We start from the raw sequence: 15,271 nt of genomic DNA on the forward strand, positions 1-15,271 counted from the left end.
AGTTCCCACATCCTGGGCTCCCCCACCCCAGGATCCTGCCCTAATCTCTAACTGCCCACGGTCACCTAATATAGACTGAAAATGGGACAAGGAGAAACAGAATCTAAAAACAAGTGCTCAGTCAGAGGAAGATCAATGTAGACCTTGTTTACCACTTGGCTAAAGGGCTCATGTTTACCACACTGGCTAAATAAGGTTGCCTTTCATGGTCTTCATGGTGTGGATTTTTGTTAGGTGGTATATTGGCAGTGAAATTCACCTTATTTAATCTCTTTTTTCTTGTAGCAAGTGGTGAAGGAGTTGGAAACACACTGTGGCAGCCCAAGCAATGGAAATAGTTTGGTTATAGTAACACTGACCAGTTGTGCCATAAACATCTTCCTCACTAGCCTCCCAAACACCAAGTTCTACCATTAGAATCCCATTATTTTGCTTATAAGAAAAGAGCTCATCTTTCATTGTTAACACCATTCAATTTAAAATACTTAGGGCCTTGAGGGAATCCTAAAGTACTATTCCACTTAAATTAGGGTTAGGAAAAAGCATCAGGGATAAGAATAATTAATAGGGCAAGACAAGTGTAGGCACTGAGATCCTGGGGGTAGGAAAGATCCCTTTCTGGTACGGAGTGTGTATGCGGCGCGCGGGGGTAGGATGCGGTCCTGGGTCTTGGGGATGGGAGGAGGGTGCTGAGGACAAAGGAAGATGGCAATATGACAAATGTGAGGGAAGTTTAATCTAGAGCCAGATCTCTGTGCAGATGAAATAGAAATATATTAACTGTGACTCAATTTAAAATTTAAATGTATTGGCTTTTGGAATGGACCATCTGAAAATGCTTTATAAAAACCAGTAAAGTTCTTTTCTAACATTTAGCCTTGTCATGAAGCACATGGATAGCATACACTGCCTGAAAGTTACAATACCAATGATTTGTTCTTTCTTCTTTTCAGAACAACAATAACTCAGAAACCAAAGATATGTATGAATGAGCTTAAAATATAAGGCAAACAATTTTAAGTATAACTGAAAAACAAAAACAAGTAAGGTGTTACATTCTTTAAAACTTTTAAAATTATTTAAATTATGTCCTTTCATTTTAGGGGTGTCTGGGTGGTGCAGTCAGTTAACCGTCTGACTCTTGGTTTTGGCTCAGGTCGTGATTTCAGGGTCATGAGATCAAGCCCTGCATCAAGCCCTCCATCAGGCTCCGCCCTCAGTGTGGAGTCTGTTTGGGTTTCTCTCTCCCTTTCCCTCTGCCCCCCACCTCAAATTAATAAATTAATTTTTTTAAAAAATCTCCTTTCATTTTAGAAATCAAAGTTAACATAACAATTATTATCTGCCGAGGACACCAATTCAACCTGTAGAGCTATAGAACACAAAATTAGAAACATATGAAGGTGGCCACACAGGAAAACTGGGTTTTTCTCAATGTATTTTTATTCTTTACTGAATAATGCAGTTGATTGTTCTAATCCTTTCATATTGCAGGAATAATAATAGTAAAGAAAAAAATTAATATTCATTAAGCTTTTATTGTGTATCAGAAATTTCTAAAATTGTTACATGTAAAATGTCCATGACACAATGTGGTAGAAACTGTAATCTCTATTTTATAAATAAAAACTAAGAGTTTAGAAGACTTAACTAATAGCATACTACAGTAAATGCTGGAGCCAGGAATTTAAGGGCAATTGGAGAATCTCAGGAGGGAATTTAAATTCATTTGGCTTTGGCAAAATGGTTTCTTTGGTACCTAATTAATATCTTCAATGCAAACATTTGCTTAGAAGCAATTGTAATAGGTTAGCTTAAACCTACTACTACCTTGAACCATGATCAGGCACCAAAAGTGTAACTATTTCAATCTCAATCAAAACAATTTCTCCCATAAATGGCCACCATCTTTCCATATTCATTACTCTTCATTTATTACAATCGTATTTTCCTCCCAGGTGTTTGACATAATAGGAATTAAGAGAATTCCAAAATCATGTCAAACCTTTAATGCATTCCACAATTAATCTCCAACCCATTCATTTATTCATTCATTCCATGAATATTGAGTGCCCACCACATACTTGATGCCTAAGCCTTTATGGAGTTCTTTGTATTTTGGTAGGAAAAAGAGACACTAGATAGATAAAATAATGTCTATATGTTCTTGTGTCAAAATCTGGGGGTTGTCACACAGTAACCATTTATCTCCTTTGTCAGTAAGTTAACTTCTGAATTTTAGCTGGGCACACAGCCACACAGAATAAAATCCACATTTCCCAACCTCTCTTTAACTCTGTATGGCTATTTGACTAAGTTCTGGACAAAGGGATGTAAGCAAAAGAGATCTGAGCAATATCAGGACATGTTTTGAAGAAGAGACAGTGTGCTTTTCTTATCACTTTTTCCTTTTTCTGCTAACTAAAATATGAACATGCTGGCTAGAGCTGGAGTAGCCACTTAGGCCCAAGGGGACTGCATTTTAGGGATAATGGAGCAAAAAATTAGAGGGTAATTGAGCCCCCTGATGATTTTGTCAATCACACCAATCCTAGATTATTTACCTCTGGACTAAGCTTATATGTGGGAAAAACAAACTTCTTTTTAAAATTTCTATTTTTGCAGTTTTTCTTCCACTTTCATTTGATTTTAATCTTGATGAAAAATAGAAAGAAAAATGAAGCATAATTAGGGACCAGAGAATAGCACCATGTGATATTTTAGACAAGGTGACTAGGGAAGTGCTTTAAAAGGAATCAATATTTGAGTGGAGTCCTGATTGCATGAGAGAGTAAGCCATATGGGTAGAAGAAGAACATGTTACAGCAAGCAGGAAGAGCCCAGAAATGGGAATGCTTCTTCTGTGTTCAAAGACCAACAAGGAGGCCAACAGGGCCTACCTTCCAAACCTGTTATCCTGTCATTCTCCCAAATAGGAATCCTTGACTCCAGACCTTGCAAAAATTAGTCAACTTTGTAGGCACTGTTCTTAATAGGGTCTCTTCAAAAAGTATGACCCAGTTATGAGTCTCAGCTTTTATTCAAATAACTTCATGGCTCAACCTTTAGTGCCACTTCCAAGTGTTCCCCCATTTCGCTTTTCAAATATTATCCATTTTTCTGAACCTAGCATAAGTTCTCACTCCTGCTTAAGTAATGGCTCTACTGATCCACCCCACATTGCTTTCTTCATTCTTGAAACTCCAAAGATATTATTGCCCATATTTTTATTGTCAAGGTTAATGATCTATCTTTCTGGTCTAATTCACGTATGTGTCTCTTGCCACCTCAATTATGATGTAGCATAAGATCTACATCTTAAAAAGTTTAAAAAATTCCTTTTGGCTACTATCTCCTCAAAGAGAGGTTGCTCCATAAAGACTTTCTGTATGTTCATTCAACCATCTCACAAACTAGAAACACAATGGAGAGAACCTAATCTTTCACTGTTCCTCCCTTTCGCCAGGAAGATATGAGTAGCTGAAGTATTTGGTGCTATATATAGTCAGTTGATGTCAGCTGGATGCCAGTCTCTTCAGAAAGGCTCAGTCCCAGTTTGAGTCAGAGCTAGGGACCATGCCGTCCCAGGCTCAGGGATAAAAACCATCGGGCCCAAGTGCCATCCATATTCCATCTCCACTCTTTCCTACACAAATTGGGACTCATCCCTGCTGAAAAGCACAGTCTCAGAGCAAGGTGAGTATATTGTTTCCTAAAATGTTTTATTAGTCAGTTGTCCAAGGAGGTTCAGAGTTATGACTCATAAATGGGCATTCTTTGCTTTAAAGGGCAGCTGTTGATGCTAATATTAAAATGCCACCACCAAAGAGTTCTGGTTTAATCTAGTGTCCTTTCTTCATTCTTACAGTTTGTTGGAACTGATGTACTGTGATGCTGGTACAAATGAAGGCCAATAAGGAAACAATGACAGATTAAAATAAACTGTGGAAAAGAAAGAGGGAGGGGAAAGGAGGCAGCTCTTTCATTGTTTCTCATTGCCTGGTGACCATTGTACAAGTGTATAGATAAGACTGGGCCTGAAACTCTGAGTATTATCTTCTGTTCACTGTGACATTGCCTGTCAATGAATAACATGCTCTGTCACCAGACAGAGAATGCATATTAAAGTCACTCAGTAGAAAGCAGTCATAAATTCCTAATAAAGAACAAAGATGCTCTCTTTCAAAAGGATGATTATAAAACACTCCAAATGAGTTCTTCACATTGTCTCAATAGCATTCCTTTATTTTCTACAGGGAACAAAAAACCATGCTTTCACACAATACCATGGTGAAGCAGAGAAAACAGCAAGCATCAGCCATCATGAAGGAAATCCATGGAAATGGTATCAATAAAAATCCTTTTTTAGCATTAATTTAGCTCAGCCTTAACAAAGATCCTTCCTGATGTTATTTAATATTCTATAGTTTACTTCCTTTAAATTTTTGCTATTCTGTCATAACAAACCTGGAGCTCTAGGGGGTGTAGAAAAGCCTATGGTAACTAATCCTTTTGTAGTCATCCTTTCTCATCTGAAAGCTATTTTCAGATCAACAACTGCTCTAAAGGAATGAAGCAATCTGACAGCTGATGTACATTCTGCTTGGCTTGCCTTTCACATTTCACATTATAAGTTAATATCACTCTCAATTCCTTTTTTTGGACAGGTCTCATACTTGTCTTCATGGTCCAACCCACATGGCAATCTTGATTTCTTTTACCTTATATTACATAAAACATTAAAAATATATTCTATCATCCTTTTTGCACAAAAGCTGTTAAGTTGGAATTCATATTGTGAATTTCTTTCACCATGAAACCAGTCATCATATTTAGTAATTGCTTTACTAAGATATTTTCAGTAGAAATCTACTTTTATTTATAATGTCTAGGGAAGTATAAAGTTTAGGTAGTCTCAAAGCATATGACTCAAAAAAAATTAATATAAATTAGAAGCAAGATGATATTCCACTCTCCTTTTCCTTAAGTTCTGGCAAATAACTCTAGAAAGCAATGCTTTATAAATTGCATTTTGATTGTCATAAAGGAAAGTCAACTTAATGAGCCAAGGAGAGCATCAATTTTAAAAGTGAATGGGTAGACTATCCAGATGCTTTTAAGGGCTGATTTGAGCCATTCCAGATATATCTGTGGAGTTTTCAGAATGCCTCCTTATTTCCCCTCCATTGACAAGGAAATGTAACCTTTCACCTGAACACTATTGAGACCTAGAGGCATGAGATCTGGTGGGGGCAGCCGGGAACAGGGGTAAGTATAGTGTTTTCCTATTTCACCTTCCATAAAGCATACTGCATAGAACCAATCAAAGATTGTTTTAGATACTCCCTATACAATGTAGTCATATCTAAAGAGTCCTGTTGTTAAGTTTCATTTTCTATAATATAAAATTAGCATACTGGATTCAACTTAGTTTCCATGTTTTACTATGATGTCAGACTAGCTTGGTATAAAGTGAGAATAAATCTGAATCAGATTCCAGAACCAAACTTGTACCAGTCCAAAGTTGAAAAATTCACACATCTTTTACATTTTTATGTTTCTTTATATTTCCTGCTTCAGGTAGTTTACTTGAAATTGTTTTTATAGTTTTCCTGATCAACAAGGAAAACCTAGATGAACACTTGAGTTTGAGAATAAATTATTTATCTTAAAACTGGACTTGAGATAAGTTATTTTCTAATTGCATTCTAATCATGAATCAGTTGATCCATTTAATGTATTCCCAGTTTAAATCATGTGTCGGATTCTACTCTATGGTAGTCCTGATATAGACCTACAAGGGTAAGAATATCTTTTTCTTATAACTTTTGTGTTTATGAAATATAAAGAAAAAATACAATTCTATCTCAAGGGGAAAAAAACCCTCCAAACTATTATCTTACCACCAGTAGGTCCTGGCCATGTAAAGGCTGCTGAAGCCTCCCTCCCAGGTCACGGGTAGATTTCCAGCCCCTTTAAGTGGAGTCACATGCTCTGCCTGTGTTTGGAGGTCAAGTATCCAGATAATGCAGGATGATCGCAGGCTTTCTTAACTCACCTCAGATAAAATAGCTGTAGTACTTTATGAAACAGCTTAAATAATTTCCCTCTCTTATTTCCTCTGACATATTCTATGGAACTTTACTATTTGTATATGACATGGTGTCTAGAGATCTAGAGCTAGGGAAGTGTCGCGGACACAGAGATGAGACAGACTGCAACGAAACCTTTTTGGGAATAATCCTCCAAACTTTCAAATACTTCACAGCAGTAAAAATCTGGGTAATTTAAGATAGAGCATGCAACTGTTTCAATCTTAATTATAACACTTAGTAAATCAAACTTGGGTTGGCTTTTCCTTTATAAAACTGAACAGAGAAGGATGTTTTTGAAGCCCTTCTCTCACCTCCTTCCCCCCTTGTGCATCAGGATTTTTTTTCTTTTGTACGTTACAACTCCTTTATTTTTTATATCACTTTTCAAAAACATTTAGCCTGGAGAAGAATGAAATGTGACAATGAGCTGACTAAATGGGTTGTCTTTTAACACGTACTGGAAGTTCATTCCGGTTCTTGTCATCTGGGAGAGACACTATAGTGGTGAGCCTTTGAGATCAATCAGTAGGAAAACATAGAATCAAAAAGGAGAGTTTTACATCAGAGTACTTATTCCACCCAAAGGTGAAATAACCGCAAAGAATTAATGAAAAATCCTACCCATCTAGACTAAAATACATAGAACTGGATAGAATGAGTAAAAATGTAGATAACTTCCAACCTCTACTAACTACGCCCCAAATTGTTACTTATTACAGATCCATTGTTTTTGGTGTCAAATTATGTCCCAGCAGCAAATATACCACACTCCCAACAAATAATTAATAGAAAGTATCGCCTGACACTAAGGCTCTATACTTTCACGCCATTATATCACTATATCATGATCACAATCATGATGCTCGTCATCAACATTAGAAGGAATAGAGCTGATGATAGTAGTTGTCTTGTGTTACTGCTGTGAAACAAAACTTCCGTGCTTTATACAGAAGTAAGAGAACCATGTTGCTACCACCTAACAAATGCTATTCTAAAAGACAGACAAAAATACAAAAATATTTTGTCATTATCCATGCATGAATTAGTTGTGGGGGCTCTGTGCCATTTGTGCCTAATTAGTACATCTTCTCTGGTATTAATCCTGTTCCTCTCTCACTCAGTAACTCTTTCAGACTTGAATACTGGAGGAGGGAGAGAGATAGAGAAGCATAAAAATGATAGGGAGTGATAAGTTGACAGAAAGAGAAGGGGGAGTGAGAATAGAAGAAGGCGATGCTCTCTAGAGCAAATGACATCTGTCCAGAAGTGGTGGGGAAAAGGAACTGGAATGAAAATAACCATAAGAAGAACAGGGCATACGCTGTCCCCCGGTCTTACACACAGACATAACTGACAGGTTAAAAGAACTTCAGAAACAGGGAAGACCACAGTGCCTTGGAAGGCTGCTGCAGTCACCCTACAGTTTTTTCACTGGGGCTCTGTGAGGGCTTTTCTGGTATGTTTTTTGTTTATGTTTTTAATTTTTCCCTGCATGACTGGTGAACAGCTTTTCCCAGCACACAGAAGACTGTTTTTGTGACTTCAGGAAAAGAGTTTAGCTTTGTGGTCTGAAAACAGGAAGCCTGGGTTCTAAATGGAGTGTTGTTGTTGATATGGTACCAGGAGCCCTGGGTTCCAGACCAGACATCAGATTCCTCATCTGAACATGAGGAGGTTGGATTTGCTGATATGTTTAATTCTAAAATTCCATGATTCTAATTCACTGAGCTGTGTGCTGCAGTCAAACATCAGCATATTTGAGTTCCTCCAATAACAAAGACAATGATAATATTGACATAAATTGCAAGGGCACTTTGAAAAGTATAGAGTATAAAATCTAGAAATTCAGACGGAAGATTATGTGAAGACTGCTTTTGCTTTTCCTGCATCAGCATATCTTAAACTATAATTTATTAATCAGGCCATCAATGTTAAAATTAGGACACTGAGAAGGCCTTAAGTACCACATATCAAATACGGAAGTTGGGGGAGATAAAGAACTTAACCTAATGCTTCAGTGTACAAGTTTATTAGTTTTCCTTGGTCTAAATTTTCATGTTAACATTCCATAACCCCAAGAGAAAAGCGTGTTTTTTTAAATTTGTTGTGCAGTAACATCTTGTGGATTCACAGATTTTCTGAGCATGCCATAGTTTTCCAAACTTCTGATAAGGTCCTTCAGAAAAGTAGCAGCAGAGGGCTAAATTCTAGCTACTACCCAAGTAGATATCACAGTATTAAGTCCAACCATACTATTCTATCATCCTGGTTTCTTTGTTGTCTTTTTCACTCTAATATGCTGTACATGTGTATTTCCTAAACAGTACTAAATGATTGTGTAATTCAAATTGTGCAATTCAATATATTGGTAGTCTCATTTCTTAAATGTTTATAAAATTACAGTTATTAAATGATAATATTTTAATAGTAAGTTTTTGAAAACTCTATAATAGCTGTAGAACTCAAATCAAAGCAGAGATATAAAATAGGAAGTTAAAGCATCTCAGATGGATTTCAAAATCAACTTTTTAATGTAAAGAAAATTATTAATGACCTTTTTATCAATTGTCTTTTCAGGCATTATTCAAAATCACAGTCTGGACTATTATCTTTTACATAATATGTATATATGTATGTTACATTTTTAAATAAAGCATATTTTATGGACTATTATTCAATCCACTTACGCCAACTATCTGTGAACAGGCAGAAGAGACCTGTGAGAGCAGAGAAAATCGTTGGCCTCAGGCTTCTAAGTAAATCAATAGAATCACCCTAGAGCAAGTCAGTTTTGGTTAACTCCCCTCCACTGGTTTTGCCCATTCTACCATAATTGCAGCTGCCAGGGAATCATGAGGAAAGAGGTTCTTTTTAAAAGATTTTTTGTCTTCCTACAATTATGTGTAAATGAGTTTCTTTACAAACTATGAATTAGATTCACTGATCTAACTAAATATGTAGCTTTTGGTAGGATCAAAATTTCACATTAAATATGTCGAACTACCTGCATACACATGTCATTTGATCAAGTTTCAGAACGTTAGCATATGAAATAAATGTGAAAAAAAGAATGTTTCCTTTTGGGGTAACTTAAGTCCAGTGTTTGTTTGAAAGACTATGCATTAATGTAAGATTTGAAGAAGGAACTGATCACATTTTCAAAGATCACATATTGTCTCAATAAAATGCAATTTTCCATTTGGTTTCTAATACTCATAGTAATGGGGCTCCACAATATGAAAGATAGAAGGAAAGTATACTCAAAAATCAAAATATTCGAACTTTTTAATGTAAGATTTTAAATCTTAATTTAACTACAAAAGTATTGTACATTTGAGGATACTACTGAGGAAGAATATTGGTTAACACTTATTTAATATTTCTAGCAGATTAAAAATTGTGGGTTTTTTTGTGGAAATTACTTTGATTATGGCCAAGACCCTTGGATTATATGTCTGTATCAATTTATAATTAGATATTCAACTGTTCATAAATAATTGTTGATTCTTGTAATAGTAGCAAAATACAATATATCAAGTCCTATAAAATTTTTAAATAAAGGGAAAATTCTGGATCACTATAAATGACATCAATAGGAAGGTATGCCTAGCAACATTATTTTCAATAGATGATCTAATGCCACAAAGACAACCTTCTAATCCATCAAGGCAAGGATATGTATCCTGAATAAGTTATATCATTTATCAGGCATCCAGATTAAAAACACTGTTAAGACCCTGCAGAGGGGTTTGCAATAAAGGGCAGGGAACAGCTGAACTTAGATTCTGTGTGCTCAGTTGACAGTGTTCTTCACTCTGAAGGTTTAAGTAAAGTGTTCATACATTAGATTCCCCTCACAGATGGTTTGGAACTCCTGCTCCAGTTATAAATTTAACTATTGGAAAGGAAGGGAAGAAAACCTTAGATAATTTAGATATGTCTTTTGCTGTTTGTTTGTTTATGCAAAATATGTTGACTTCACATATTCCTGTTTAGTACCTTGCTAGTAAATACCTAACAACTGGTTCTTTGGGGCGGTGCTGGGTAGAATAACTTGGTTTTTAGAGTTTGCCAATTTCTATGGTATAAATACACCCACCACAGCTGATTTCAAGCTACCGTCAAGAAGGCACTGAAAGGAGATTTAGGAAAATATGTGCAGTAATACATTATATAGTATTTCCACCATACACATACAAACAGATATAAATAACATCAGGAGCATAGATAATAGCAAAATGCAGTAAAAAGACTTAGAAAGTGATACTTTTTGAGTATTTATTGTCTTGTTTTTAAATACTTTATCTAATTATTAAATTTATATAATTCACTTTTAATTAGGGCTGTGTTTACTGAAGTTAACTACTGGCTCACAGAATTCTTGAAAATTTATCAGTCAATTTTTGTGAGCCAGTAGAAGCTTGTCAGTCTAGTGCTGACTTATCATCCAGAATGATAATACTGGCCCCAGGGTCCCAGGGTCCTTAATACTTTCAGATGGCCACTCAAAGCCAGTAAACTCACTGTGTATCACAGAGTAGGTGGGAGAAAATGTAGGCTTAGAGAAAGTAGAATGGAGTATGAAGAATAAGAAAAGGGGTTGAGTGTCCATTATTTTATCCTCCTTTTTCCTTTTTGTCTCTTATTTCTCCTCTCTCATGATACAAATTTATTAATAATAACAGATTGTGCCAGCTGATTATTTCTTTGTATCCCTGACATCAAAGGTAGGTTAAGTTCCTCATGGCTCTTACTGAACATCTATTCCTTATAGCAGCTTGAGTGATGGTTCCAGTGCTTTGCTAAAAAGGAGTGAATGTTTCTTATGAAACCAGATGAGTCTGTGACCAGCGGTATATCCATTTTTGTTATAGCTCTGTTCTCTGCTCTCTTTCCTCTTTGAGGCCCCCACTTGCGGGCTTTTAGGCTGGACTTCCTCACTTTTCCTTATGACTCCCATCTTAATATATATGTTTTGGACCTACATCAGTGAGACGAAGATCTGGAGAGAATAACTATATCAGCATACTTTTAGTTGAAAATAAGAGAAAGTCAGAGGCCAACTAGCTTAAACAATAAAGGAAATTTGTAGCTCACATATCTGGAAAGTTCAGAGGTGATCTGGTAGGGCTTCATCTAGCCACTCAAGTATGCCGCCAAGCATTTTCTGGCTTCTCTGTCTCTGTTTTGATTTCCTTGGGGTAAGCTTCATCCCAAGCCTGGTTCTATCATTCTACCAAGTACCCGCTAACAGCTTCCTGGGCAATATACTTCCCTGCTTACATGCATCAGAATAAAGAAAGCATCTTTGGCACAACATTCGCAGAGAAAAGTCCTGATATTCATTCTCATTGGCCTGGGTCAGGTCTTGTACTTGTTTCTGAACCAATCACAAAATCTGATCAACTCCGGTCAAACACACCCCAGAAGACTACTGTAAATCATAGGGGCCAGCAGGATGGAATCTACTTAAGTCATGTGGAATCAGCTAGTATCGGGGGAGGGGGCATTAGGAAGAGGGAAATGAGATAAAGACATTTTCTCAAATTTCAGTCCGGAGTCACAGAATTAAACTTATGCCTTAGCTTGGAATTTAGAAGGTATAGAAATTAATATAAGAATATGCTATTCCTTTTTCTAACACCTCTATTTTCATTTAACTGTTTGTAATCAGTAACAGAAATGGGGAGGAAGAAAAAAGTTGCATTTCTGTTTTGGTTTCTTTATGGAAAATATTTGTAGCCTTAATTGTAAGGAGAAAGATTCCATAACTATGAAGATTGTCATCTCTGCATTTTCTAGTGGCTGCCTGTTTGGGGGCATTTTTCATTTCCTGAAAATATCCCATTAGAAAGGTTTTTCGGGAAAAACCTAAATTGGTTTAAAAACATTATTTGTAATATATAATTACATTATATAGAATATGTATTTCTAGAAAAGTTTAATGGAAAAAATCTGTAGATTTTGATTTTTGTGTTACTATTTCATTCTCTCTCTTTCTTATTGCTAATTGAATTGTTTTGAGAAGCATTTAAAGAAGGAGATTCCCCCTTCCCATAATGCACTAAGTATAAGCAATACTGTTTCTTCTATCCTTTGTGATCTAAAGGGAACTTGTGATTTTGATTATAGAATCAAAAAGTTGGGCACCTGTGTGGCCCAGTTGGTTAAGGGCCTGCCTTTGGCTCAAGTCATGATCCCAGGACCCTGGGATAGAGCCACACAGGGCTCCCTATTTGGTGGGGAGGCTGCTTCTCCCTCTCCCTCTCCCCCACCCCCTACTCATTCTCTCTCTCTCTCTCAAGTAAACAAATAATTTCTTTAAAAAAAAAAAGGATCAGAAAGTTGAAAGAGCCCACCCTGTCACTCTCTCTAGAATACTAAAGTATATATTCATAGATATGCTGAAAAATAACCTAACTTCTTCCATGTTCCAAGGACACAGTAACAAAGATTTCAAACACTTGCAAATAAATGAAGGCAAACATTCCTTGTAGAACTCAGCAGGGCTGGCAAGCAAATCCCAGGCAACTATTATAAAACACCCTCATTTACTTTGCTCTTTTCCTCCTATTCCTTTTTCATAGGCAATCTCTGCCATCCCTGGGGATTTGTAAAGCATAGCTTTTTTCCCCCCATACTGGAGAGCAAACAAAGCTGCTCTGTATTGTATTAGAAAGGGCTATGAATTTTTTAAATTAAATTTTATTTTAATAATAGACTATTTTTAGAGCAGTTTTAGGTTTACAGAAAAACTAAGCGGAAAGTATAGAGTGTTCCCATATACCCATTCTCCTCCCAACACATGGTTTCCCCTATTATTAACATCTTGCCTTAGTGTGATATACTGGTTATGGTTAATGAACCAATATCGATACACTATTAAAAACTAAAGTCCAGGGGTGCCTGGGTGGCTCAGTTAGTTAAGCATCTAATTCTTGGTTTCGGCTGGGGTCACAACTTGGGGTCCTGGGATCGAGCCCCGCTTTGGGCTCTGCATTCAGTGTAGAGTCTGCTGGAGATTGTCTCCCTTTCCCTCTCCCTCTGCTCCTCCCCTGAGCGCGCACACACACACACACACACACTCTCTCTCTCTCTCTCTCTCCCTAAAATAAGTAAATAAAATCTTAAAAAAGGAACAACAACTAAAGTCCATAGTTTACATTAGGGGTCACTCTGTGTTGTATTGCTTTATGGGCTTTCATGAATGCATAATGTCATGTAACTGCCATTATAGTATCATAGGGCATAGTCTCACTGCCCTAGAAATCCCTTGTACTCTACCTGTTTATCCCCGCTCCCTCCCCACAAGCTCTTGGCAACCACTGATTCTTCTACTGTCTTCAGAGTTTTGCCTTTTCCAGAATGCCATGTAGTTGGAACCATACAGTGTGTAGCTTTTACAGACCGGCTTCTTTCACTTAGCAATTTACACTTAAGGATTATTCATGTCTTTTTATGGGTTGGTAGCTTTTTTTTTTTTTAGATAATTGCAGTTCATATGCAATTGTAAGAAATAATACAGAGCTGTCCCATCATGTACCCTTTCCTAATTTCCCCCAAGGTTACGTCTTGCAAAGCTATTGTACACTATCACAACCAGAATATTGTCATTAATATAGTCAGGAGACTCCTGCCAATTACTACTCTGCTCTTTATTTCTCTCTATATATTTTTTCATTTCAAGAATGCTATATATATATATATATATATATATATATATATATATATATATATATATAAAACCTTTGGGGATTGGCTTTTTTCATTCAGTGTAATTCTCTGGAGATAGAGCCAGGAGATGTATGTTTCAATAGTTTTTCGTTTTTATTGCTGAATACCATGATGTGGCTGGACCACAGTGTTTTAACTATTTACTCATTGAAGTATGTCTGGATTATTGCTGTTTTGTTTTTAATTAAGAATAAAGTTACTATGAACATTTGTACATAGCTTTTTGTGTGAACTGGGATAAACGCCCAGTTACTGTTAGTTCTATGGTAGGTTTTTAACAGAAACTACTAAATTACTTTCTAGAGTGGCTGTACCATTCTACATTTCCAACAGCAATATATGAGTGACCCAGTTTCTCCACACCCTCCCCAGCATTAGGAGCTATCACTATTTTTCATTTTAGCCATTCTAATAGTGAGATCGCATTATGGTCTTAATTTGCATTTCCTTAATTTGAATTGACTGATGATGTTGAACATCTTTTTGTACGCTTATTTGCCATCTATATATCCTCTTTGGTGAAATGTCTTTTCATGTCTTTGGCCCATGTTCTAATTGGACTGTTTGCATTTTTACTAGTGAGTTTTGAGAGTTCTTTATATAATCTAGCTTGTTGTCAAATACGGTTTCCCACTCTGTAGCTTGTCTTTTCATCCTTGTAAGAGTCTTTCTCAGAGCAAAAGCTTTTAATTTTGATGAAGTCCATTTGTAATTTTTTCCTCTAATGAATTGTGCCTGTGGTGTCATGTTTAATAGCATTTTGCCGGGCCCTCGGTCCCAAAGGTATGATCATGTAACTTTTCTTCTCTAGCCTATTAATACGGTGGAATATATTGATTTTTGAATATTGAACCAGTCAGTATCTCTGGAATAAACCCCACTTATTCATGGTATATAATTTTTTTGTATATTTTTGAATTCTAATTACTAATATTTTGTTAAGGATTTTTGCTTCTATATGCATGAGGAATATTGGTCGGTAGCTTTGTTTATTGTGTGTTGTCTTTGGTTCTGGTATCAGGGTAATATTAGCTTAATAAACAAATTGGGAACTGTTCTCTCATCTTCTATTTTCAGGCAGAGATTATGAATTGGGTGTTAATTCTTGAAATGTTTGGTAGAATTCTCCAGTGAAATTATCTAGCTCTGAAGATTTCTTTTTTGGGAGATTTTAAAACTGTAAATTTGATTGCTTTATATTTATAGGATTAATCAACTTATCTACTTCATATTGGTGAGATGTGATACTTTGTGCTTTTCAAAAATTGGTGAATTTTTTAAAGTTTTCAGATTTATGTGAATTTATGTATAATGTTGTTCATAGTATTCTCTTATTATCCATTTGCTATCTACAGTGTCTGTAGTTCCTTCCTTTGTTCCTAACATTGGTAATTTGGGTCTTTTATATTTTTGTCCGTGTCAGTCTAGCTAAAGATTTAGCA

At 36.1% G+C, this 15,271-nt stretch overlaps 1 protein-coding gene across 2 annotated transcripts in view; it reads left to right on the forward strand.

The window, feature by feature from the left end:
• Window positions 1-3,535: 3,535 nt before the first annotated feature.
• The window catches only part of MYOZ2 (myozenin 2), a 37,917-nt gene continuing 26,181 nt past the window's right edge, over window positions 3,536-15,271 (forward strand). Inside the window, exons 1-2 of one of the 2 annotated variants that reach the window (XM_045799074.2) lie at window positions 3,536-3,696; window positions 4,257-4,345. In XM_045799074.2, the coding sequence (XP_045655030.1) occupies window positions 4,270-4,345 (76 nt within the window). In that variant the 5' untranslated portion in view covers window positions 3,536-3,696; window positions 4,257-4,269. Of the gene's footprint in view, window positions 3,697-4,256; window positions 4,346-5,194; window positions 5,269-15,271 lie in introns of those variants that run through there. The other variant, XM_087866423.1, reaches the window with a different exon arrangement.

This window comes from Ursus americanus, chromosome 13 (assembly GCF_024610735.1).
Source record: "Ursus americanus isolate L20-20 chromosome 13, mUrsAme1.1.p, whole genome shotgun sequence".
NCBI lineage: Eukaryota > Metazoa > Chordata > Mammalia > Carnivora > Ursidae > Ursus > Ursus americanus.